This window comes from Channa argus, chromosome 7 (assembly GCF_033026475.1).
Source record: "Channa argus isolate prfri chromosome 7, Channa argus male v1.0, whole genome shotgun sequence".
NCBI classification, from domain to species: domain Eukaryota; kingdom Metazoa; phylum Chordata; class Actinopteri; order Anabantiformes; family Channidae; genus Channa; species Channa argus.
In genome coordinates, this window is record NC_090203.1 from 28,387,820 (window position 1) to 28,414,527 (window position 26,708).

General features: G+C 41.8%; 1 protein-coding gene across 1 annotated transcript in view; it reads left to right on the forward strand.

Moving 5' to 3' along the window:
- The window catches only part of mtr (5-methyltetrahydrofolate-homocysteine methyltransferase), a 33,802-nt gene that overhangs the window by 3,211 nt on the left and 3,883 nt on the right, over positions 1-26,708 (forward strand). The window contains exons 7-31 of the mRNA XM_067511777.1: positions 165-224; positions 1,343-1,437; positions 1,524-1,624; positions 2,261-2,322; positions 2,822-2,889; positions 3,155-3,234; positions 6,559-6,671; positions 6,788-6,928; positions 7,011-7,196; positions 7,269-7,448; positions 7,986-8,102; positions 8,454-8,594; positions 9,438-9,527; positions 9,729-9,881; positions 10,325-10,432; positions 10,604-10,704; positions 17,093-17,160; positions 17,725-17,845; positions 19,470-19,551; positions 19,779-19,877; positions 20,611-20,683; positions 20,994-21,149; positions 21,262-21,461; positions 22,020-22,220; positions 25,816-26,008. Of these exons, the coding sequence (XP_067367878.1) occupies positions 165-224; positions 1,343-1,437; positions 1,524-1,624; positions 2,261-2,322; positions 2,822-2,889; positions 3,155-3,234; positions 6,559-6,671; positions 6,788-6,928; positions 7,011-7,196; positions 7,269-7,448; positions 7,986-8,102; positions 8,454-8,594; positions 9,438-9,527; positions 9,729-9,881; positions 10,325-10,432; positions 10,604-10,704; positions 17,093-17,160; positions 17,725-17,845; positions 19,470-19,551; positions 19,779-19,877; positions 20,611-20,683; positions 20,994-21,149; positions 21,262-21,461; positions 22,020-22,220; positions 25,816-26,008 (2,989 nt within the window). The remainder of the gene's footprint in view (positions 1-164; positions 225-1,342; positions 1,438-1,523; positions 1,625-2,260; positions 2,323-2,821; positions 2,890-3,154; positions 3,235-6,558; positions 6,672-6,787; positions 6,929-7,010; positions 7,197-7,268; positions 7,449-7,985; positions 8,103-8,453; positions 8,595-9,437; positions 9,528-9,728; positions 9,882-10,324; positions 10,433-10,603; positions 10,705-17,092; positions 17,161-17,724; positions 17,846-19,469; positions 19,552-19,778; positions 19,878-20,610; positions 20,684-20,993; positions 21,150-21,261; positions 21,462-22,019; positions 22,221-25,815; positions 26,009-26,708) is intronic.

Genomic DNA, 26,708 nt, shown 5'->3' on the forward strand with positions numbered 1-26,708 from the left:
ATTATCATTCAATAATGTTTTTATCCCATATTATTGCACTGTATGGTGTACAAGTTACGTTTTAAGTTATTCGATGATATAAAACATGGTTGTCTCAGTATGAGACTAGATTAGAACATTGTATGTACAGGAATTAATGCACCTGTGTATGTTTCTTTTTACAGGCTGCCCTGTTTGCCATTGACCTGCTATTTGAAAAGAGCTATGAAAGAAGACCTATATTTGTATGTCTGATGTTTTATTCATATTTTCTGTACTGTGGTGATGCAGGGATAATGGTTTCACTCAGTTTGATTGAATTAGTAGACAATCATTTTTATAATGTTAATAAAATGAATAGCTATGTTTTGGATAAAAACGAAACCGATTAGCTATTTTAGCCTCATTGCTGCTAAATATATTTTAAATATGTTCTCTAGAATTAAGTTGGGAAAACATTTTAAAGTTAGGTCCATATACACTAATAAAAATTTAGAGATATTTGACTTTTGGGTGAAATTTCAGAATGCAGCTAAAATGCACTATAATTTTATATATATATATATATATATATATATATTATATTTTACACATTTTCCCAACTTTTTTGGATTTGGGGTAAACTTAATTTGACTTTCTCTAAACTTTTGAATGCACATGTCCAACTGTTCAGTCTTTCAATACTTATTGCCTAAAATGCTGTTTTCTAACAAGGGGATTAACTGCAAAAATCACGTGATTTGTGGATCAGAGATGATCGAACACTAAATGTTCTTGTTCAATGACAATTTGTATTTAAACATCCTTTTCATCATGCTGTTCATAGTTTGACATTATGAGACCATAATTGACAAGTTATTGAGACACTGACATTTTTTGTTGTGCTACACCCACCTCTGTCGTTAGCTTTTGTTTCAATAAATTTTTTTGAGAAGCAGAAATTACCATTGCATGCTTCTTCCTAAATGCCCTACTTTCATGATATAATCTCACTGTAGCATGAACTTTTTAGATTTTCCATAATTTCACCCAAAAGTCGAATATCCCTAACTTTTTGTGAGTAGTGTATATTTGAACAGTAACACAATTTTCTTTTTTGGCACCATACGTTAACACAATTGATTTAAAATGAAACAAATACGGTACAAATAACAGGATAAACCGAGGTGAGGTTAGTAGAAGTGTTTGGCATCAATTCCTGATGACTCCTCTGCGAAAGCTGACAGTCTACACTTTAGAAATGAAACAATAATGTGTTTAATTTATTTGGGTAGCCTACAGAGCTAAAACAATAAGAATTCTGTCACTGGCCAAACCTGACTGTAAATGTTTCTGCTGGATTCTTGTCCCACACATGATCCAGATCTCAGGGACCATTGTTGACCGGAGTGGACGAACTCTGTCTGGTCAGACGGGAGAGGCCTTTGTAGTCAGTGTATCTCATGCTAATCCCCTGTGGTGAGTCACTGTACCTCACACCTGACAGTGTTGCAGTACTGTTCTGAACTCCCCTCTTAATGAGTTAGTCCCTCTCTGTGTTGCAGCGTTGGTCTGAACTGTGCCTTGGGGGCGACAGAGATGAGGCCATTCATTGAGACCATTGGAAAAAGCACCACAGCTTTCATTATCTGTTATCCCAACGCAGGTAACATCGACTACGTCCAATTTAACACCGTACAGACTTGATTCTTCTGTTTAACTAGATCGACTCAGAGTTTAGATTAAGAGCCTGTGTATGATGGTGAGAACACCGTTTGCCAGTGTCTAATCAGTTTTATTAACGTTAGCATTATGGAAGAACCATTAACAAATCTAGCTATAGAAAATAACAACAGAAAATGCAGCTGCATTTTTCGGCCTTTCGACAATAATAGCACGCTTTGACATAATGCCCTCAGCAGTGACGCTGACCGCAGTAATGTGGTATCAAAGAACTTTTTTTGCTGTATAAAGGCAATGTTCCCACTGATGAAGCGATGCTCCACCTGTGATGACATTCACAGGTGATCAACTTGACATCCAGAAATGTGTAAATGTTTTTGTATTTGCAAAACAAGATTTGGACTTGAGACAATGACTGTGCACAAAAATGTACAAATGTGATTTTGCAAAACCAGGACGTGTCCCATTAGCTTGGTTGAATGATTTGCGGATATCTGATGGTAGCTGCAGCACCCAGACCTTTGGCCTCCTTTAAGTTGCATCATATTGTACTGTACGTCATATCACCCAGGACACTGTAATGATCTCATGATCGCTGTGTGTCGTCCTTTTCTCTTAGGTCTTCCCAACACTTTTGGAGGATATGATGAAACTCCTGAACTAACAGCCTCCAGTATAAAGGTTCTTTTCTCCATAGCATTTTTTTTACTTCACTTCCCATGTTTCCAACCATTCACATCTTTCAGAGTGGAATTCAAATTACAAAAATATCTGAGATTGTGGGAGAAAATAACAATAATACAGATAAATCACAATCTTGGTATATGGTCTTGTGTTCAATAGAGAGCAGGTGGTAGCCCAGATTAGGACAAAGACTAAATGCCTAGACATGAGATTGATAGCCATTCTCTCATCCCCCTAAAGAAACCAAATATAAATAGTTTCCAAAAGCTTGAACTGTTCTTCACTTTAATGCGCTTTATTTCCTTCTTTTTCATTCATTTCATTGAGTTTTTTTTTTGTTTGGTTACATTTTGTTTCTGGTCTGTGAATCATAACTGTTGCTGTTTTTGTCAGAAGTCTCTTATTAAAGAGATGTTGGTCTCAAGCTGTGACCTCAGCTGACCCTGGCTGCCTCCTTGCTGCAGCTTAATTTCTTCACTTTCACTTCTGTCTACAGGAGTTTGCTGTCGATGGACTTGTGAATATTGTAGGAGGCTGTTGTGGGACAACTCCTGGACACATCAGGTATCTGATGAGCAACATGCTTCTGACAAGGCAATGGTTAAAAGGAGTTTTTCCTCTCCACTGTTGCCTATGGCTTGCTCCAGGGGGAATTGTTGGGTTCTCTTTATACATCTTTATAATCTTGACTTTATTTTGTAAAGTGCCCTGAGATGACTTTGTTGTGAATTGGCGCTATATAAATAAAGTTGAATTGAATTGAATTGAATTTTACTTTGTTTTATACTATATTTTAAAAACAATAACATTTCCCTCTTTCCTTGTACAGAGCCATAGCCGATGCTGTCAGACACTGCAAGCCAAGAGTTCCTGCTGCTGATGTTTATCAAGAATACATGCTACTCTCAGGTATTTAGCACTTCGTGTTACTGTTTGTGAAGATTATGTAAAAATCAATCACCAATGATTCACTGTACAATCATTTTTGTGCTACTAACTACTAAAATCCTGACTGCTCTCGGTCAAGTTATGCACACTGCTCTTTTGCTTCATGTTTCTATGTTTTAAGTTTTTCCATGTTAACTTGTTGATAATTTCATTATGACATTTACTTTTAAAGCAGGTAATAATTACATTTATGATAAAATGATAAACTCATGGTCTTTCGATTGCTGTTTGCTCAGTGAAAAAGCAAAGGACCTTTGTCTCTATTTTAGGAGTATTGAGGAAAAGGTCTGCTGATTAAAAACCATGAGACACCTTTACCAGCTTCAAAAAAGGTTAAATAGGTCGACTTTGTATTCATTTTTTTCAAACCACTGCTTTTGAAATCAGGAGTAAGCTTTCAATCAAAGTGGCGTTACAAACTCTCTTTGTTTCTTCTTTTCCTTTCAGCTGTTTCCTTTCAGAGGTCCCCACATTGAATCATGTGCCTCCATCTAACTCTGTCCTCTGCATCCTCTTCTCTCATAATAACTAACTTCATGTCCTCTCTCACTACATCCATAAATCTCCTCTTTGCTCTTCCTCTAGACCTCCTGCCTGGCAGCTCCAACCTCAGCATCCTTCTACCGATATATTCACAGTTTCTCCTCTGAACATGTCCAAACCACCTCAATCTGTCCTCTCTGACTTTATCTCCAAAACATCTAACGTGAGCTGTCTCTCCGATGTATTAATTCCTGATCCTGTCCATCCTCGTCACTCCCAAAGAGAACCTCAACATCTTAAGCTCTGCTACCTGCAGCTCTGCCTCCTGTCTTTTCTTCAGTGCCACTGTCTCTAAGCCGAACAACATCTCTGGTCTCACCACCGTCTTGAACATCTTTCCTTTCATTCTCGCTGATGCTCTTTTATCATATTACACGTCTGACACTTTTTTCCATGTTGACCCTAAGTACAAAAAGTCCACTGTCTAACCTCATCTGTCAGTCTGTCCATCACCAGAGCAAACAAGAAGGGGCTCAGACCTGATCCTTGATGCAGACCCACCTCCACTTTGAACTCCTCTGTCACACCTACAGCACCTCACCACGGTCTTACAGCTCTGATACATGTCCTGTACCACTCTAACATACTTCTCTGCCGCTCCAGACGTCCTCATACAATACCACAGCTCCTCTCTCTGCACCCTGTCATACGCTTTCTCTAAATCCACGAAGACACAATGCAACTCCCTATGACCTTCTCTGTACTTCTCTTTACTTCATCCAACTCAATTTGTTGGATATTGGCACTCCTTGTGTTTATTGTGGAGGAACAAATTCACTGTCTTTCCACCCTAGGGGCGACTGTGGCGCAGGAAGGTAGAGCAGTTGTTCAATCCCCGGCTCCTCCGGTCACATGTCGAAGTGTCCTTGAACAAGACACTGAACCCCAACTTAGTTGCTCCCGGTGAGTGTTGGCCAGCTGCATAGCAGCTCGTCCATCGGTGTATGAATCTGTGTGTGATTGTGAGTGTGAATGGGTGAATAAGAAGCAGTGTAAAGCGCTTTGAGAGCCAATAGGTAGAAAAGCTCTATATAAGTGCAGACCATTTACCATTGACCTTGATGGTTCAGTTTCTAAACCAACTTACAAACATGTTACATGTTGTTTGATTCACATAACATTTGTTGCTAAATCACTTCCTAGTTTTTCCCAGTTGTTCCAACAAACCTTTCCAGATGTGCACTGGCCCTGCACCACATGTGTGTGTTATGTTTGTAGGTCCATGTGAGACGTGTCATGATCTGGCCCTTCAGCTTCACTTCACTTCACCTGTTCTAGACTTTTATTTTGTAACCCTTTCCCCACTTCCTGTTCCCATTTTATCCCTCCAGCTTCACCACTCATCATCAATCATAACTGTTTAGACCTGTTTCCCTGCCTATTTACACCCAGCTCTCAGTTTCTTGGCAAATCTGTTTTTTTCTCTTGGATATAAAACGTCTTTCTTTGCCTGAGTCTTTTTATTATGACTCTGCCAGTTTGTCTTTGGTCTGCAGTTTGCTCCATTGCTTGTCTTTCACTGGTAACCATTTATCCTAGTGTCTGTTCAGACTTAGGTGTGCGCACCATTATTATCTATTCTTACTTCAACTTGTACCTGGTACTTGCGCACTGAAGATGAATGTGTGCACTCTTTAGTTATTGTAAATCTCTAGTCTGTTTTTGTATGTGCAAATTCTTTTGTTTGATTTGGCTCAAACCTGGTTATGTCTGTATATTTATCCTCTGTTATTGTGCGTGTTGACTCTAGCTTGTCTTGTTTTCTTTGAATGTGTGTTGTTGGTTCATTAGTCCTGTTCATGTTTACCTCTTAGGTCCTTTACACATGCCCATATTTAGTTCTCCCAATCCCCTCACCTTGGTCCTGGTTTAGTTTGCATTGGTTTTCTGTCTTATGTTCTTTCAGTTTAGTTTCCCTTGCCTTGTTCTGTATTAGTTTCTCTCGATTCACCTAGCTGTCTTATTTTGTTTATCTCCGGTCATTATCATTGTATTTGCTTGCAGTTTCGTTTTTAATTCTGGTTGCTTCTGTCCTCCCTCCTGATGTGATTCTTAGTTAGCCTTTCTTTATACCTTGTGTTTTCAAACATTTTAATAAAGTTTATATTAAAGAACCCACAGAAGTGGTTACTTTTACTGATGGGAGCTTTGGAACATCTTTGTGAATGATGTATGACTATAACATAGTGTGCATTATACTGAATTTATTATTGAACCATCATAGTACATGAAATTCCAGCCTCAACATATTTACCTAGTGTATATTTAATAGTTCCCTGTATTTGTTTATGAATGATGCCTTGTATTACTTACACATTCATTATTTTAATACTGTCATTTGAGATGTAAACCAATAAAGGTCTGCATCCAGACATATGGTAAATGGTCTGCACTACATTGCTTCTTATTGACCCATTTGCAATCACATACAGACACACTAATGGGGGAGCTACTATGCTATGCAGCTGGCGAATGCTCACTGGGAGCAACTAAGTTGGGGTTCAGTGTCTTGCTCGCTTCGACATGTGATCGGAGGAGCCGAGGTTTGAACCAACAACCCCTGTACCTTCCTGCGCAACAGTCACCACATATAAGTTTGTTGATGGTATTCGTGTTTAAAAGCAAATGGTGGTGCTGCAGCCCCCCACCCACCCTGCTTTAGCTGAGCCCCTGCCCTTTGTCAATCACATCTTATTCAAAATACAGGAAGTAAATGAGAGGTAATATCTTTTTGATTTCTAGGTCTAGAGCCATTCAGAATCGGCCCTTACACCAACTTTGTAAACATTGGTGAACGATGCAATGTGGCAGGGTCGCGCAAGTTTGCCAAGCTGATCATGGCAGGAAACTATGAAGTAAGACTATGACTAATTTTTTTTATTTTTAGACGTTGCAATCAAATGATGGTCATAGGTAAAAATCTGTTTTGCATTAACAGTTGTTTGCCATGTTTTTTCCATCTGTGGTCCAGGAGGCACTAAGCATTGCTAAGGCTCAAGTGGAGATGGGAGCCCAGGTGCTAGATATAAACATGGATGAAGGAATGCTGGATGGACCAACTGCCATGACTCGATTCTGCAACTTGATTGCCTCTGAGCCAGACATTGCACGGGTAGGATTTAAAGGATCCTTTTGTATATTAACATGCCCAGCAAATGAAAGACGGAGACAGAGCCTCTGCTTTTGGCTTCCAGGTTCCTCTGTGCATCGACTCCTCTAACTTCTCAGTGATTGAGGCTGGCTTGAAGTGCTGCCAGGGGAAATGTATTGTCAACAGCATCAGTCTGAAGGAAGGAGAGGAAGAGTTCCTGGCCAGAGCTTCCACTGTGAAGCGCTATGGAGCCGCTGTGGTAGTCATGGCCTTTGATGAGGAGGGACAGGTGCGTGGGCCCCCACATGCACACACTCGCACACAAACACATACAAGTTGGTAAGCATGCTCTACTCTCCAGGCCACAGATACAGAACGAAAAGTGGAGATCTGCACTCGAGCCTATAATCTCCTGGTCAACAAAGTTGGATTTAACCCCAATGACATCATCTTTGACCCCAACATTCTCACCATCGGTACAGGCATGGAGGAACACAACAGTTATGCGGTCAATTTCATCAGGGCTACCAAGCTTATCAAGGTAATGCAGATGTCACTCACAGGAACAATTAATGCAAATCCAACAACTTGGACAGCTTGAGTAGGAGCTGCCTGACAGGTGGAATTTAGGGCAAGGTGGTGACTTGACTTTCTGGCTAACTATATACAAAAACCTTTTGACACTAGAGCTGTGTGTTAGCAAAAATCTACCTATAAAATATGCATCAGAGTTCAGGGGTTACAATTTGAGATATTTCCATACTATAATCAAGACGATATACAGTGATTTGTTTTGGGTTTTTTTTTTCTTTTTTTGTAATAAAACACTCACTGTGTTAAGAATATAGCACTATATGCATAGAGTCAGAGTAAAAATAAATTGATATTATGCAGCTGCTACTGCATAATATCAATTTATTGCTTAACAGTTGCTACTTTTTATTGACTTAAGATATTTTTCGCCCACTCAGTAATAGAAAGTACTGTAGCTGTTTTTAAAATTCTACTTTAAGCATTTCAAGTTTTATTCTTAGTTAGAATCTGTTATCACAGACGATGTCCATATATGTGTCTGTAGGAAACATTACCAGGAGCCAGAGTGAGTGGAGGTCTGTCTAATCTGTCCTTCTCCTTCAGAGGAATGGAGGTCATCAGGGAAGCTATGCATGGCGCATTTCTGTACCACGCTATCAAGGTAGGAGATGGTTTGCATCCACACAATACAGTGTCAATAGAACTGACATTGTATTCACCAAAGTAATACCGGAGATCTGGTAACAAAGTTTGATAGGTCAATGAATGCAAAGCAGTTGGACAAGTTGATGTTTTAAACTGCTGAAGAGGTCAGACTGAAAGTGAGCACACCTGTACTACAGTACTGACAGTAGGTCAAAGTTGAAGCAGAAAATTGGTATAGTAGCAATGGCTCAAGCTATTGAAATATGACTCCATATGTCATGAACTACAGGCTTATTTTAAAATTGTAAGAGAGTAGAAATCCTGTCTCTAAATGTTGAGACTCTCACACTTTTCTCTCCTGTCCCAGGATGGTATGGATATGGGCATAGTAAACGCTGGGAACCTGCCAGTGTACGATGACATCGATAAAGAGTTGCTGTTCCTATGTGAAAACCTCATCTGGAACAGAGACGCTGAGGCTACTGAGAAACTACTGGCCTATGCACAGGTGTACAGACATACATATTGCTTTTTCACCATTTGTTAACACCTCAACTTGACTCTACTTGATTTATTTTTTTTTTTGTGCCTAGTTCTTTATTCTCTACTCTAGATATAATATCCCCTTAATATAGCGGGTCATCATTGCAAGACGGCATACACAGAACAATGATATATGCGGCGTCTTGGTCACACTGTTAGGGATGGGTACAATAACCAGGTGCCAACACTGGCTGGATCTTAACCCAGATTAGTGTCGTGATGGAGCTGTCTGTAAGATTTGCTTGTGGTGCTCTGAAATGTATATTAGAGCCAACTGAAGCATGACCGATGATCACATGCTAATGTTAATTAGCAACCTTACATTTGCCCACTTCAGCAGCTAACTTAAACAGGGTTAATCTGAAAATTCCAACAGTGTAATGTTCACCAAATGATTAAAACAACATTTATTTTGTATGTGGGTCACACAGCAGGGAATCACTTTTATTTCCAGAAAAGGCAGCAAGACCAAAGACTGCAAAAAAGAAAAGTTTGGGAAATACTGCTTTAGAGTTCAGATGACAAGATGACTGTGGCTGCTAGAAGGTGACAGTGGTAGTGACATTTTCCTCTGACCAATCAATAGTCTGCAGTGTTATCATGTCAACTTTTGATAGCACCTCAGCTTGCTCGAAACCTTGACAGAGCTTATACCAAAAAATAAAGATTTCACGTACTGTTTTCCACTTTTGTACAATGAAAAACCAATTAAGTCAAGCTCATACTCTGTGGTGAAAATCCTCTAATATCAAGCTGATGTTGCTTTAGTTTGGGTAACAGATGTTGGCTTTATTGCTTCTGTTAACAGAACATTGTAAAAGGAGGCAAGAAGGTGGTTCAGACAGATGAATGGAGAACAGGAAGTGTGGAAGATCGGTTAGAGTACGCTCTAATCAAGGTAAGATCCACCTAGATTTATATTACGGACAGGCCTTTATCGCATATTTGCTGGTTTTTCATGAAACCAATATGAAAACACATTAGTTTTTACATGTGAGTGGTATTGTTATGTTTAGGCAGCTAATTGGAGACATGCATAGAAACCCACAAGTTTTTACGTATTACTTTATGAAAATGACCCCATTTTGTGTTTGTGCAGGGAATAGAAAAGTATATAGTGGAGGATGTGGAGGAGTGTCGCTCTCAGGTTCACCGCTACACTCGTCCTCTTCACATTATCGAAGGCCCCCTGATGAATGGCATGAAGATGGTGGGAGATCTGTTTGGATCTGGGAAGATGTTCCTGCCACAGGTAGGATGGTGCTAATGATTGAAGTCCTGTGTGCTTCATACATGGGTGTTTCCGTCTTTTACTTCATGGCCTGGACCATGATCAGTTGTTGATGAAGATTATTCTCGTAGTAGAGCACATCAACATTAACTATATTGATATAAATAGATCATGATATATTGGCCCAAAATTGACTTTTTTAATTCACAGAACAAACACTTAATCAGAATCCGAATCAGAAAACTGTTTATTGCCAGGCACAGTTAAGAACACTTGAAAACACTTGGAATTTGTCTTGGTGTCGCTCTAATCAAGGTAAGATTCACCTTGGTTTATATTACAGACAGGCCTTTAATGCATATTTCCTGGTTCTTCATGAAACCAACATGAACACATATGAGTGCCATTGTTATGTTATTTCTGTCATTCCAAACCGCTGTGTAACTACTATTTTGTGTATGAAGGTGATCAAGTCAGCTCGTGTTATGAAGAAGGCAGTGGGCTATTTGATTCCTTTCATGGAGAAGGAGAGGGAGGAGATGATTGCTTTGTCAGGCTCAACTGAAGAAGTGGTCAGTGTCATCTAATGTCATTTTGATCATGATTTTACCACAAAGATTTAAGATTGACTTTAGAGTGACACTGTAATGGGGGGCAACAACAGGGAACATCTCAGAAGTAATTGACAACATATGAAATTATACAAATAATTTAAAAGCTCATGTTGTCCCATTGGTTTGCAGGATCCCTATCAGGGCACCATAGTTCTGGCTACAGTGAAGGGAGATGTCCATGATATTGGCAAGAACATTGTAGGTGTTGTGCTGGGTTGTAACAACTTCAGGTAAAACTGGTTTGATTAGTTTACTATAGTGAATTCTCCCTTAAGCATGAAGTTTCCCACCACACCCTTCCAAGTAAAATCATATGACCTTATATTATGACATCTGAGGATACAAGAAAACACCTGGAGACTTGTGGAAATAAGTTCTATGGAGTTATGGAACAAAACTCAATCTCTAGTAAATTGATGGAAAGTATAATGTTGAAAAGAAGAGGAACCGTTCTCCTGCCAGTCGGATGCCTAAGAGACATTCTTATGACGCCCAAACCACTTCAACTTTCTCCTTTTTTTTATTTTTTTTGCTTTACTTTACCTTCCTCCAGATGTCTAAGGCCCATATTCCAACTCTAAGGCAGAGCCCAGTTACCCTACAGAGGAACCTCAATTCAGTCGCTTAAATTTGCTATCTTATTTTATTGGTCATTACCCAGAGATCAGACTGGTTAATTGAGAGCTTTGCCTTGTGGCTTAGCTCCTTCTTCACAATAACAATTTGGTAAAATGTCTGCATTATTGCTGTAGCTACGCAAAGTAGCCGCTACCATAACATAAAAAATGTCCACTCAGATTTAGTGTCTCCAGCCTGCCCTAGAATTTAGCAGAAATTTTTTTAAGAGCTGTCAACAGACAGGGGGCACTTCCAGGTGTTTCCAGCTGTGTAATAAACTACACATTTGGGTTCACTTGGTGTGTACAGCAGTCTCCCACGCTGCCTGATCCACCTCACCACCAGATAAGAATCAGTTGACAGCTCTGCTCCTCTCTTCACTTGAATGTCGTAGACATACAGCCTCAGCTCTGATGAGAGAAGCCTCAGAACAGTCAATGATCGATCTAAAACTCTAGGTGTTCAGGTACAAAGTGCACTTTAAACAGCCCTGTGCTCAAACATGGTGGTCATTATGGACCACCCAGAAGTCCAATAACAAAAACACCACTCGGGTTCCATTGGATGGCATTTCATCAATTAGCAGCAGTGTTTCCCACTCATACGAATACTTGGGTGAGCCGCCCAGGTATATTTACTGCTGCCTAATATTTTTTTTATTTGTCCAAGAGAATGACGTCTGTGATCAATCAACTAGAGGACTATCACCCCCTTGCTCTACCACACCTTTAGGTTATAATAATAATAATAATAATTACTAGTTAGGTTACTTATTAGCATCTTTAAATGTCAAACAGCAACCTGTTCCAAAGATTGTCTATACAGTTAAATAAGTATTAGTTGTAAAATATATAACAGAAACCCCTGTTAGTAGAACATAAAACAACTCAACTTAAGGTTGTAGCCTTTATGAAGTGAGGATTTATTTAAGTGGATTTGTTTTGTGTACTCAACTGAATGTGTTTTTATAATTTAAATATACAATCTTCTTCTCTTCCTTTGCTGGTTCCTGCTCCACACCATTCATCAACCTTTCAAAGTAGTCCCTCCATCTTTATATCACACTCTTGGCACCTGCCAATACATTTCTATCCTTATCTTTAATCACACTAATCTGCTGCACATTCTTCCTCGTTTTACCGCCAAGTCTCCTTGTCCACTTTCCTCTTTCCAGATGACACACCAAGTACCTTCCTACCTGTTTCCTTGATCACATTAGCTGTAGTTGTGTAGTCATCTGGAAGGAGCTCCTGACCACCCAGAGCATGTCATAGCTCCTGCCTGAAAACTACACAACATTCTTCCTTTTTCAAGTTTCACCACTTTGTCCTCTGCTCCATTGTTTTACACACCACTGTCCTGTGTTGTCAGGCTACATTTTCCCCTACCAATACTTTGCAGTCAACTGATGTTGACGTGCTTCTACCTCCGCTCTTATATGCCCCCCTATGTTCCTGCCTCTTCTTCTTTTCCTTTCGGCTGCTCCCTTTCAGGTATCGCCACAGCGAATCATGTGCCTCCATCTAACTCTATCCTCTGCATCCTCTTCACTCACACCAACTAACTTCATGTCCTCCCTCACTACATCCATAAATCTCCTCTTTGCTCTTCCTCTAGACCTCCTGCCTGGCAGCTCCAACCTCAGCATCCTTCTACTGATATATTCACAGTTTCTCCTCTGAACATGTCCAAACCACCTCAATCTGGCCTCTCTGACTTTATCTCCAAAACATCTAACATGAGCTGTCCCTCTGATGTCCTCATTCCTGATCCTGTCCATCCTCGTCACTCCAAAAGAGAACCTCAACATCTTAAGCTCTGCTACCTCCACCTCTGCCTCCTGTCTTTTCTTCAGTGCCACTGTCTCTAAGCCGAACAACATTGCTGGTCTCACCACCGTCTTGAAAACCTTTCCTTTCATTCTCGCTGATACTCTTTTATCACACAACACAACTGACACTTTTCTCCACCTGTTCCAACCTGCCTGCACTCGCCTCTTCACCTCTTTTCCACACTCTCCGTTGCTCTGAACCGCTGACCCTAAGTACTTAAAGTCCTGCACCTTCTTCACCTCTGCTCCCTGTAACCTCACCGTTCCACCTGGGTCCCTCTCATTCACACACATGTATTCTGTCTTGCTGCGGCTAATCTTCATTCCTCTGTTTTCCAGAGCAGACCTTCACCTCTCTAGATTTTCCTCCACCTGCTCCCTGCTCTCACTACAAATCACAATGTCATCTGCACATCATAGTCCATGGAGATTCCTGTCTAACTTCATCTGTCAGTCTGTCCATCACCAGAGCAAACAAGAAGGGGCTCAAAGCCGATCCTTGATGCAGACCCACCTCCACCTTGAACTCCTCTGTCACACCTACAGCACCTCACCACTGTCTTACAGCTCTCATACATGTCCTGCACCACTCTAACATACGTCTCTGCCACTCCAGACGTCCTCATACAATACCACAGCTCCTCTCTCTGCACCCTGTCATACACTTTCTCTAAACCTACGAAGACACAATGCAACTCCCTATGACCCTCTCTGTACTTCTCCATCAGCATCCTCAAAGCAAATACTGCATCTGTTGTACTCTTTCTAGGCATGAAACCATATTGCTGCTCACAAATACTCACCTCTGCCCTTAGCCGAGCTTCCACTACTCTTTCCCACAACTTCATTGTGTGACTCATCAGCTTTATTCCTCTGTAGTTGCCACAGCTCTGCACATCTCCCTTGTTCTTAAAAATGGGAAACCAGTACACTTCTCCTCCAGTCCTCAGCATCCTCTCACTCTCCAAGATCTTGTTAAACAAACTAGTCAAAAACTCTACTGCCACCTCTCCTAGACACTTCCATACCTCCACAGGTTTGTCATCAGGAACAACTGCCTTTCCGCTCTTCATCCTCTTCAATGTCCTCCTCACTTCACTCTTACTAATCTTTGCTACTTCCTGCTCCACACCAGTCACCTCTTCTACTCTTCGTTCCCTTTCATTTTCCTCGTTCATCAACTCTTCAAAGTTCTCCTTCCATCTTCCCATCACACTCCTGGCACCTGTCAATACATTTCCATCCTTATCTTTAATCACACTAACCTGCTGCACATCCTTTCCACCTCTCCCTCTTTAGTGTCCAACCTAGCATACAAGTCCTCATATGCTCTTTGTTTGGCCTTTGCCACCTCTATCTTCACCTTACGCTGTATCTCCCTGTACTCCTGTCTACTCTCTTCAGTCCTCTCAGTGTCCCACTTCTTCTTAGCTAACCTCTTTCTCTGTATACACTCCTGAACTTCCTCGTTCCACCACCAAGTCTCCTTGTCCGCTTTCCTCTTTCCAGATGACACACCGAGTACCCTCCTACCTGTCTCCCTGATCAAATTAGCTGTAGTAGTCCAGTCATCTGGAAGCACCTCCAAACCACCCAGAGTCTGTCTCAGCTCCTCCCTGAAAACTAAATGACATTCTTCCTTTTTCAACTTCCACCACTTCGTCCTCTGCTCTGCCTTAGTCCTCCTTATCTTCCTCACCACCAGCATCATTTTACACACCACCATCCTGTGTTGTCTGGCTACACTCTCCCCTACCAATGCTTTACAGTCACTGATCTCTTTCAGATTACAACGTCTACAAAAGATGTCGTCCACCTGAGTGCTTCTCCCTCCGCTCTTGTACATCACCCTATGTTCCTGCCTCTTCTGAAAGAAAGTGTTTACTACAGCCATTTCCATCCTCTTTGCAAAGTCAACCACCATCTGACCTTCTGCGTTCCTGTCCTGAACACCAAACCTGCCCATAACAATCTCATCACCTCTGTTCCCTTCACCTACATGCCCATTGAAATCTGCACCAATGACAACTCTCTCACCTCTGGGGATGCTCTGCATCACTTCATCTAACTCACTCCAGAATTTCTCCTTCTCTTCTAACTCACATCCTACCTGTGGGGCATAACCACTCACAACATTGAACATCACGCCTTCAATTTCCAGCTTCAGACTCATCAACCTGTCTGATACTCTTTTCACCTCTAGAACATTCCTCACAAAATCCTCTTTCAATATAACTCCTACTCCATTTCTCCTCCTATCTGACCCATGGTAAAACAACTTGAACCCTGCTCCTAAGCTTCTAGCCTTGCTACCTTTCCACCTGGTCTCCTGGACACACAGTATGTCCACCTTCCTTCTCTGCATCATGTCGATCAACTCTCTAGCCTTCCCTGTCATAGTACCAACATTCAAAGTCCCTACTGTCAGTCCTACATTCTTAGCTTTCCTCTTCTCTCTCTGCCTACGAACACACCTTCCTCCTCTTCTTCTTCGTCTTCGACCAACAGTAGTCCAATTTCCACCGGTACCCTGTAGGTCAACAACACCGGTGGCGGTCGTTGTTAACCCGGGCCCCGACCGATCCGGTATGGAAGTCTTTGTCACGATTCGCATGTTTGATTTGGCATGTGTTTTACGTCGGATGCCCTTCCTCACACTACCCTCTGCATTTATCCAGACTTGGGACTGGCACAAGAAGACACTGGCTTGTGCCCCCTTGCGGTTGCATTCCCCTATGTTCCTGCCTCTGCTGGAAGAAAATATTCACTATAGCCATTTCCATCATTTTTGCAAAGTCTCCCACCATCTGTCCTTCTGCGTTCATGTCCTGAAGACCAAATCTGCATATCACATTCTCATCACCTCTGTTCCCTTCACCATCATGTCCATTAAAATCTGCACCAATCACCACTCTCTCACCTCTGGAGATGCTCTGAATCACTTAATTTAACTCAGAGTTTCTCCTTCTCTTCTAACTTACATCCTACCTGTGGGGCATAACCACTACTTGAACATCATACCGTTAACCCAGGCCAAGACTGTTCCAGTCTGGTAGTCAGATTTGGTACGAAGGTCATGATTTGCATGTTTGATTTGACATGTGTTTTACATAGGGTGCCCTTCCTGAAACAACCCTCTGCATTTATCCATACTTGGGATTAGCACAAGTAGGCACTGGATTGTGCCCCCTTGTGGTTGCTTTGATTTAAAAATACGGTAAGGTAGTATTATCACATTATTTTAGCTGCTCTCCAAATAATATTTTAAAAATAGAAATTTTATTCTTTCTGAACTAATTTAGTTTGCTTAATGCTTTTTGTTTGTTTTAAACTACTTTAAATAATTCAAATATTTTCAGTGTTCAATGTCTTGACAATATTTGTCTCATTTTGGATTATTCATTTTACTTTTAGCAATGCAAAATAAAAAGAGGAAAAAGACACTTAAAGCTTTTCTCTTAAGAATCTTTCAGTTTAAATGTCATTTGTTGGACATTATGATGCCAAAGTCAGTAGGCTGTTGATGTGTAAAAACAAAAAAATTACGTTCAGTTTAAATTTGTATTAACAGTAAGGGTCTTTTCTCTAGTAAAAGCAGCTCAGTTACTTCCCTAATCTCAAAAAACAGCGTAATTGATAATTTACCTAATCTTAGTCCAGCTGAGGTGCATTTCCCATGTGAAAGACTCGACATAACAACCCTACCACACTGAAAGACAACCGAGAGAGCATTAAAAATTTTCACATTAGAAACTGGTAAATGGTCTGCACTTATATATCGCTTTTCTACCTATTGGGAATCAGAGCGCTTTAAACTGCTTCTCATAAACGCATTTGCACTCACAATCACACACGGGGGATGGGGGAGCTGCAGCTGGCCAACACTCACCTGAAGCAACTAAGTTGGGGTTCAGTGTCTTGCTAAAGGACACTTAGACATGTGACCGGAGGAGCCGGGGATCGAACCAACAACTGCGAGATTGGCTGATGACCACTGTACCTCCCTGCGTCACAATCGCCCTAGAGAACAGTTCAAAACACCAAAATCTCATTATTGAGCCAATTTCACATACATAATCACTTGCGATCATTTTACACTGAACCACTTAAATTATTTCTAACACATATAAAGACTAAAGTTTGTGTGTTTTCATTTGAATTTCTTTTAGGGTAATCGACCTGGGTGTGATGATTCCCTGTGATAAGATCCTTAGAGAGGCCATCGCACAGAAAGCAGGTACAGTCTAGAGTCAGTGTTTGATACACTGACTTTTTTTTTTTTATAGACATGCCATGGTTGGTGCATGTGCATCGGTAGTAATATGATTCACACTTATACCTGTTGGTAATCAAAACGCTTTTTACAGTGCTTCTCCTTGACCCATTTACACACAAATTCATACACCGAAGCTGCTATCCTCTCACCGGGAGCAACTAAGTCCAGTATCTTGCTTAAGGACACTTCAACATGTAACCGGTTATAAAACCAACGACCCTGCGATTTGCGGATGACTGCTCTACCATCTGCACCACAATCGCTCCGATCTGCTAGACATAAATGTTGTGTTCAGCCTAAATGCGTATAACACTTCAATTTCCAATGGGGATAAGGGGGACATACTGATTCTCAAAAGTACAAAATAATAATTTGACCCCATACAGATCGGCGTCAATTGATTACAAATAGATTTGGGCCACATAAAAGTAACCTTACTCAGACTGTTTGCAGTATTCATTCTTTTTCTCTTACAGCCGCAGTGGGAGGAGTAATGTTGGGTGGGTTCTGTGTCTGTTCCTGCAGATATCATTGGTTTGTCTGGTCTCATCACCCCTTCTCTGGATGAGATGATCTATGTGGCCAAGGAGATGGAGAGAGTAGGCATGAAAACACCTCTGCTGATTGGAGGAGCCACAACATCAAAGTACTACAAACACACATAAATCTAAGAAAAATAGATTGTGAAACCAGGCAGCAGTTTGTGATGTTATGCGTTGCGGAAAACACAGGATTCCTAGTGGTGGTTTAAATGATGTGGACCTCAATAGTGTTATTATCAAAACACAATTAACATGGTTTTACCTCAGTTGGTAGAGTAGTTGTTAATGACCCCAAGGCTTAGTTGTTTGATTCTTGGTGCCTCCAAGCCATGTGTCCATCATCTACAGATGTAGGGTGTCAAAGCGTACTAATACTTTTCAATGGAGTATGTCAATAGTAACCCACTGGTGGCAATGCGTCAGGAATCCATTTGTTTTAACTCTGAAGCAGGCTCATAAAATCCAACCTCCAGTTATGCTTTCAGCCCACCAAGTTGAAAGTCTCGTCCTCGTTCACACTACTGAATCTTAGTGTCTGTGGAATCATAATCAGCTTCTTGGTGAACACTAGCCAAAAATCTGATGTATCACACAGCTGCTGTAATAACCCTGTTTTTATATTGACCTTGTCAGTTGATGAACATTTGAACATTTATAGATCGCTGTAATGTGGGTCGTGATGAGATTACATTACTTTTTCATACAGGTTCAGTCAACCTGTCATCAATAATCATTTTGTAGGGAACATTTGAGGTGTGAATGATTGTAAAATGAATGACTGAAGTGATACATTTCACTACAGACGTGGAGAGATACTGGCAGAGTGCAGAGATAACAGTTTGACTCCCATCCTAAACCATAACTAACGATCATTTATTCGGTTTTAAAGTATTTTACTATTTCTCTGATTAGTTTTCCTCTTCTCTAGTTGTAACAATAGGCCTTCAGCTCACCAGTGTCTTGTTGGACAAACCACACAGATGCCCGCAGGTAGAAATTCTGCACACTGGACCATATTGTACGCAAATACAAAAAGTTAACAACTTGAATTTGCCAACTAAGATTCGTTCCTATAGTTTTTATCCATCATTGGCTGGAGTCATGTTTGGTGAATCTAATTTCTATGGATGGTTTTGGTGTCAGTTCTGCTGGAGCAGCTCCTCTATAGCCTTTCTCATCTTAACACTAACCATAGTGACTTTTCCATGCAATGACAAATGATTTATAAAAAAAATATTTATGCAGTTACTTTCTCTCTCGCCTAATATTAGAATCCACTTAAAGTGGCTCTTTTTTCTTACTGAAGTTATCACGATTCAAATTCTTCTAAAACTTTTGGTGTGACCTAAACAAAAACTAAATTTGAGTTTAGCAGTTTTGCCAAACTAACTATAAGTTTGATCCAATATTTATCCATATTTACAATTCTGATCCAGATTTTATGATGTGGATCTCTCCACTCTGCCCGTCCGCCTTCATTCCTGGGGAGGAAAAGATCCTTATTTTAGCAGTTTACTGCTGGTTTGTGTTTATATCATTGTAAAATATTTTTAATTAAGTTTAGAAGATAAAAGATGACAAATATGCTGCAGTTGGCTATACTACCCCCAACCACCTCCCACTTCTGTCAATGAGCTTATCATTGTCAGCCTATTTTTATGTTTATTGAAAGTGTGATCCATCTGTGTATGTGTTTAATTATTGCCCTAAATGTTTTGTGTTTGACAGGACTCACACCGCAGTAAAGATCGCCCCTCAATACAGTTGTCCTGTTGTCCATGTGTTGGATGCCTCCAGAAGTGTGGTGGTGGTAAGATCATTCCCTAAGTTCAGTGCACTTCACTTCTCAGTTCACTTCTCTGGCAAATAGATAGTCAACAGTATTCAATTAATATCTTAAGGAAAGATTTTAAATGAAGTAGTTGGTATTTCATGAACACTGCTTTAGGAAGTGGCTATACTCTTTGACAACGTGATGATCCGAGCTGAGATAAGAGATCAGAGAGATGATATGTAGCTTGTCTTTCTGTATGTTAGTGTTCCCAGCTGCTGGATGAAACAGTGAGGGACGAATACTTTGATGACCTAAAAGAGGAGTATGAGGAGATCAGACAGGACCACTATGCTTCTCTGAAGGTAGGTTCTACCAGCTCTGTGCACCAGCTGAAGCTTTTCTCTCCTGGTTTACAAGTCATTTGACCTACTGGGAGTCATGACCTAATGGCATGATAAGTGATAGATGGTTCTGATGGACAAATAACCTACATTATGTACATAATAGTATCTTGGGCTTTAATAACACTATACGGGTTAGCAATTTTTCAAAAATAACTGCTTATCATAATTTTATGAAGCAAAAAGGAGGAAACTCAATTTTGTGGGACTATTTTTCAGTAACTGGTTAATCTGCATTTGGTTTTCTAGTCAGTATTTGGGGCAAAAGGACGGTATATAAAGGAGTCTTAAAGCCACAGATTTATTTAAAATTTTCAATTCAACTTTATTTATATAGCGAAAAGTCACAACAAAATAATCTCAAGGCACTTCATATAATAAAGTCAAGACTATACAGATATGTAGAAGAAACCATACAAATCCCCCTTGAACAAAACCTAGGCAAGAGTGGGGAGGAAAAAGTCCCTTTAATGCAAGAAATCTCCAGCGGAACCAGGCTCAGGGTGGGTGGTCATCTGCCTTGACCAGTTGAGGTAAGTGAAAAGTGGACAGAGAAGAGAAAAGGGCAACAATAACTCACTGGGCAGGTTGGTAGGACCAGTTTCAAAGGCGGAATTAACATGGAAGTTATTCATGTGCAGGGCCGTTCCATTGCCTTCTGACATCCTTCTTTATCTCCTTCTGTTGCTTACAGGATCGTCGGTATCTGTCCCTTTCTCAGGCCAGAGAGAAGGCTTTGCATATAGACTGGCTTTCTCAAAAACCAGGTGAGCTGGCATAGAAAAATGCATACCCATGTAATTAAAGACATAAATAAACCTAATATAATTAAATATACCTAATATATAAATTAATACTGGGGTGTCTAGATATACAACTTTAATGTCTGGTGGAGAACTCAAAGTTGAAAGTCAGAGGTGCTAAAGTGGACATTTGCATCTGATGGGCAAAGGAATCCTGTTTATAAAACACACATACGGAATATTATCTAGTTTTGTCATAGAGAAAAAAAAAATCTTTTCAGTACAAATACACTAAATTAAATTGAAGTGCCCTATGTTTTTGTCTATATTTCAGTTCGTCCTCAGTTCCTAGGCAGCCGTGTGTTTGAGTGTTACGACCTTAACAGTTTGGTGGACTTCATCGACTGGAAACCTTTCTTTGATGTGTGGCAGCTAAGAGGAAAATACCCTAACAGAGGGTATCCCAAGATCTTCAATGACAAGACTGTCGGTAGAATATAATCATCATCATCGCGTCATCACACTCAGGGCTCAAATGTAATGCTTGCCAAGGTCAAGTAAACTATATATAAATATATATATTTTTTGTTTGTTTCCTGCAGGTGCAGAGGCTCATAGAGTCTTTGACGATGGCCAGCGGCTCCTCAACCACATAATTGACAACAGCAGTCTGAAAGGTCAGGGTCTGGTGGGATTCTGGCGTGCCCAAAGTGATGGTGATGATATCAATGTGTACAAACATGATGTCAAAGTGGACAGACACACCAAGCCTATTGCCGTATTACATGGCTTACGACAACAGGTGGGAAATATAGTATAGGTGTCACATCAGAAATTTTTCACACCTACTTTTTGCACATTCACTGCATTGGAATTTCATTTTAAAATGGAGAAAATTGCATTTTCTTCAAACAAACCCATGATGTTTAATTAATTGACCCCATAATTAATAATTAATCAAAACCCTCAAAGTAAACTATAGCTAATTTAATCTGACTGTGATTTTTTTCAAAGTCTGGCTATATGTCGAAGTGTCTCTGGTTGAGACACTGAACCCCTAACAGCCCATTCTCCTCACCAGATGTGCAGTGCCGGTCCAAGCCCGGTAGAAATTGGGGAGGGTTGCGTCAGGGAGGGCACCTGGCGTAAAAACTGTGCTAAATCAACATGCGGACAATGATCTGCTGTGGCGACCCTGAACTCACGGGATAAGCCGAAAGGACAAAAAAAAATTTCTGACTTAGATTTTTTGTCTTGTAGTGTCATTCAGATTTAGTTCAGTTCGACCCTCATTATGTTTGATAAATGCATATCCAAACTAACTGTCACATTTGTGTTCGTGTGTATGCACATTCTACAGGTGGAGAAGGACAGCTCAAGCCCTGAGCCCTACCTGTGTCTGTCAGACTTTGTGGCCCCTGTAGACTGCGGCGTGGCAGACTACATTGGTATGTTTGCTGTAGGTGTGTTTGGAGTTGAGAAGCTGTGTGAGCAGTTCCAGGCTCAGGGAGATGACTACAACATCATCATGGTCAAAGCTTTGGCTGACCGCCTGGCTGAGGTAAAGTATGGACAGCTTCTAACAAGGGCTGGGTGATATGGCTTAAAAAATAGTCAGGAAAACCCAAATAATCCCCCTAGAGCAAGCCCTAGGCATCGGTAGGGAGAAAAGAATTTCCTTTAACTGAAGAACCTTCCAACAGCACCAGGCTTAGGGTGGGCAGGTTGGTAGGGGCCAGTAGGTGCACATTAAAAACACATCGCCCAATGTGATTCACAGTTGTGTCCACGTAAACAGTTATGTTATGTCCATGGTTGAAAACTCCTGTCAGCTGTTTAGGAGTCTGATGCCCGAAGGGAAGAAAGAATTCTTCATTCTTGAGGTTCTGCATTTCACACTTCTGTACCTCCGTCCTGAGGGTAGAAGTGTGAACAGTCCATGCTGGGGGTGGGAAGGGTCTTTGAGGATGGAAGCTGCTCTCTTGTGGACTCTGCGGTGGTAGATGCTCTGCAGAGAGGACAGTGGAGTCCTGGTGATCTTCTGCACAGTCTTCACCACTCTCTGCAGGCGTTTGCGGCAGTAGTGCTGTCGTACCACACAGTGATGCAGTTGGTCAGGACACTCTCGATGATGCAGCTGTAGAAGTTGCTGAGGATCTTAGACGACATGCCAAACTTCCTCAGCCTCCTCAGAAAATACAGCCGCTGTTGGGCCTTCTTGACCAGCTGCGTGACGTGAGGTGTCCAAGTGAGGTCCTCACTGATGTGGACACCCAGGTATTTAAAGCTGCTCACCCTCTCCACTTCAAGCTCCCTGATGAACAGTGGCTGATGCGTTCTCCTCTCCTTTCTCATGTCCACTATAACTTCCTTCGTCTTGTCCGTGTTGAGGGTGTTGTTGTCTCTGCACCATGACACCAGACTGGCCACCTCCCCCCTGTAGGCTGCCTCGTCACCGCGATCGATGCGCCCTATCACTGCGGTGTTGTCCGCGAACTTCAGGATGATGTTGTCCTTGTGGGAGGCAACACAGTCATAGGTGAACAGGGTGTAGAGGATGGGGCTGAGTACACAACCCTGTGGAGTGCCAATGTTTGTGATGATGCTGGCTGAATTCCTGTTACCAATCCTGACTGACTGAGGCCAGCCAGTCAGGAAGTCTAGGAGCCAGTCACAGGGGTTGGGGTGCAGACCAAGTGTGGACAGTTTCTGGGTGAGTTTGTGGGGGATGACCGTGTTGAAAGCGGAGCTGTAGTCTATAAAGAGTATCCTTAGGTATGAGTCCTTATTTTCCAGATGAGAGAGGGAGTAGTGGATGGCACCAGCAGGACCTGTTGGGCCGGTAGGCATACTGCAGGGGGTCAGTAGTGTCTGGTATGCTGCTGTAAATGTGGGCCAGCACCACTCTCTCGAAACACTTCATAATGATTAGAGTGAGTGCCACTGGCCTGTGGTCATTCAGGCAGGTGGGTGGGCTCTTCTTAGGCAGGGGGACGATCGTCGTGGTCCTAAGGCACAAAGGAAAGGTGCACTGGCTCAGGAAGAGGTTGAAGATGGAGGTGAGAACATCAGCCAGCTCGTTGGCACATGATCTGAGGGCCCACCCAGGAATGTTGTCTGGTCCTGCTGCTTTTTGGGGGTTGATCTTCCTCAGAGCTTGGTGTACCTGGGTTGTTGAGACGGTTGGTGGACGGGAGGGGGCGTTGAGTGGTCCAGGCGTGTGTGAGCCCCCTCTCTGCAGTGTACCTGGGGGCCTAAAAGCGGGTGTAGAATGTGTTTAGGTCGGTCCGGCAGGCTGTCTGTTGAAGTGATGTTGGTGGTGGTCCTGTAGTCTGCGATGTGCTGCAGGCCATGCCACATCCGCCCCGAGTCAGCAGTAGAATAGAAGCTGTCTAGCTTCTCTCTGTACTGCCTCTTGGCCGCTGTGATGGCTTTTCTTAGTCCATACTTCGCAGCTTTGTACTCGGTCTCATTGCCTGATCTAAATGCAAGAGAGCGAGCACGCAGCATGTGACGTACCTGACTGTTTATCCAGGGCTTCTGGTTTGGAAACTTCCTGATTTGTATGGTGGGCACGATGTTATCGACACAAGTGCTGATGTACCCAGTCATATACTCAGCATAATCCTCTACACTGATGGAAGAGTCCTCCAGAGTGGCTGTAGCTTTCAACACATCTGTGTTTGTTTCAGTCTTTGTCTGTAAGCAGAGGACAGGAACAAAGAGATGTGGTCTGAGTGTCCGAAGTGGGGGCAGGGTGCAGCCCTGTATGCACCACATATGTTGCTGGAAACATGATCCAGAGTGTTTTTGTCATGGGTGGGAATGTCCACATGCTGGTGGTTTTTGGGGAATACAGTCTCTAAACTACACTGGTTGAAGTCGCCAGCAACAATAAAAACAGCGTCAGGATGAGCCGTTTCTAACGCGCTGATGACGTCATGTTTACTGAGTTTACTGAGTTTACTGAGTGCTGCCGTGGAGTTAGCTTGCGGGGGGGATGTAAACAGCGGCCAAAAACACAGCGGTAAATTCCCTCGGTAGATAATAAGGACAGCAGTTTCCACAAGAGAGAAGCTTGATAGCTAAAGGTTTTGCCTCCCACTCTACTTTAGGAAACTCTGGGAACCACAATTAGGTCTGCAATTCGAGCTCAAAGTGGGCTATGGTGGTAATGTGGTCATTCTAATAGGGTGGCTTTCTAGGGAGTAACAGTAATTGGGGTATCTTAATTGTATGAAATTACAGTCCAATCTAGAAGTAACAAATGCATGGACTTGTTTTTCAGCATCACTTTGAGACAGGATGCTTCTAATTTTGCCAATATTCCTCAGGTAGGCTGTTCTTGAAATGTGTTTTTATGTGTCAGGTAGGGCATATCCTGGTCACAAATGACTCCCAGTTTCCCAGTAGTACTGGAACCATTACTACACTCATGCCTAAAATGTATGTCAGTTTTAAGCACAATAACTTCAGTTTTGTCTAAACTTAGAAGAAGCAAATTACAGGACATCCAGCCTTTTATGACCCCTAGATTTCTGGCCGACTTAGTGGGGACAATCACTGTATATCCAATGTTGATGTTGTGTTGTGTCGAAGGCATGGCAGTAAAGACAAGAACTTCGGTCTTTGTGAGGTTGAGCTGAAAATGTCTGTCTCACATCTAGTAAAACACCAAGAGAAGCTGTAATACATGGAAAAAAAAAAGAAAGGCCTTCCCATAATAAATGCTGTCACACAGCAGCAATTGCTAACAGGTGGATCACTCTACAGCTTCGATGTAAACACTGTTTTTATTGTATATTTTAATGTGAAGCATGGGTGTAAAGACGCAAGAAGCGGAGGATCTAGATTGTCTGACATTCCATTTTGGTGTCTTCTCCTTATAGAGCATTCTTCCAGCTAGTTGACGAGCAAAGCCAACACACATGCTGGCGTCTCCAAAGAAACAAAGACGGCTTACACTACTCTTGTAACTCAAAGTGGGATTCAGCATTTTTTACATAGTTCAGCAATAAGAATTCGACATAATCAGATTAAATTTTTATATATATATCACACAGACTGAATTCTGACAAACCAGGCCTCTATTTTTGCTGGTATTTGATTGGTTAGTTATGGTACCACAGTGTTTTTGGAAACTGTTTATCCTCTAGGCATTTGCTGAGGAGCTCCATGCTCGTGTACGTAAGGATTTGTGGGGCTACAGCACCGAGGAAGCTCTACAGACCCCAGACCTTCACAGAATTCAATACCAGGGCATTAGACCTGCGCCTGGTTACCCTAGCCAGCCTGACCACACTGAGAAGACCACCATGTGGAGCCTGGCTGGTATACAGGAAAACACTGGTGAGAGAGTGTGTGTGTGTGTGTGTGTGTGTGTGTGTGTGTGTGTGTGTGTGTGTGTATGTGTGTGTGTATATATATATATATATAGATATAGATATAGATATAGAGGCAGATAGCCAGACATTGGAGAGGGAAAACTCCCTTTAACGGAAGAAACCTCCAGGACTGCCTTCTGACCGGTTGGGGTAATGGAAAGTAGAGAGAGAAAAGAAAAGAGCAACAAAAAGACACAACAAAACATCGGGCAGGTTGGTAGGACCAGTAGCTGCACGCTGGAAGACACACCGCTTCAAAGCCGGGGACACCTGCAGAAAGGGACAGAGAGAGGGGGACATAGAAGGACAAAGACAACTACGGGAGAAAACACACAGAGTTAATGTCACACAGGGGTGACAATTGTGGGGTGAGAGGAGATGAGAGAGGGTCAAGAGGAGGAAAGGAGCTCAGTGCATTAGGGGTTGGGTCCCCAGCAGTCTAAGCCTATAGCAGCATAATTATAACTAAGTATATGCTTTATTAAAGAGGAAGGTTTTAAGCCTAGACTTAAAAGTAAAGAGGGTGTCTGCTTCCCAAATCTGAACTGGGAGCTGGTTCCACAGGAGAGGAGCTTGATAGCTAAAGGCTCTACCTCCCATTCTACCTTTGGCAATTCTGGGAACCACAGAACGTAGACCTGCATTCTGAGATCGAAGTGGTCTAC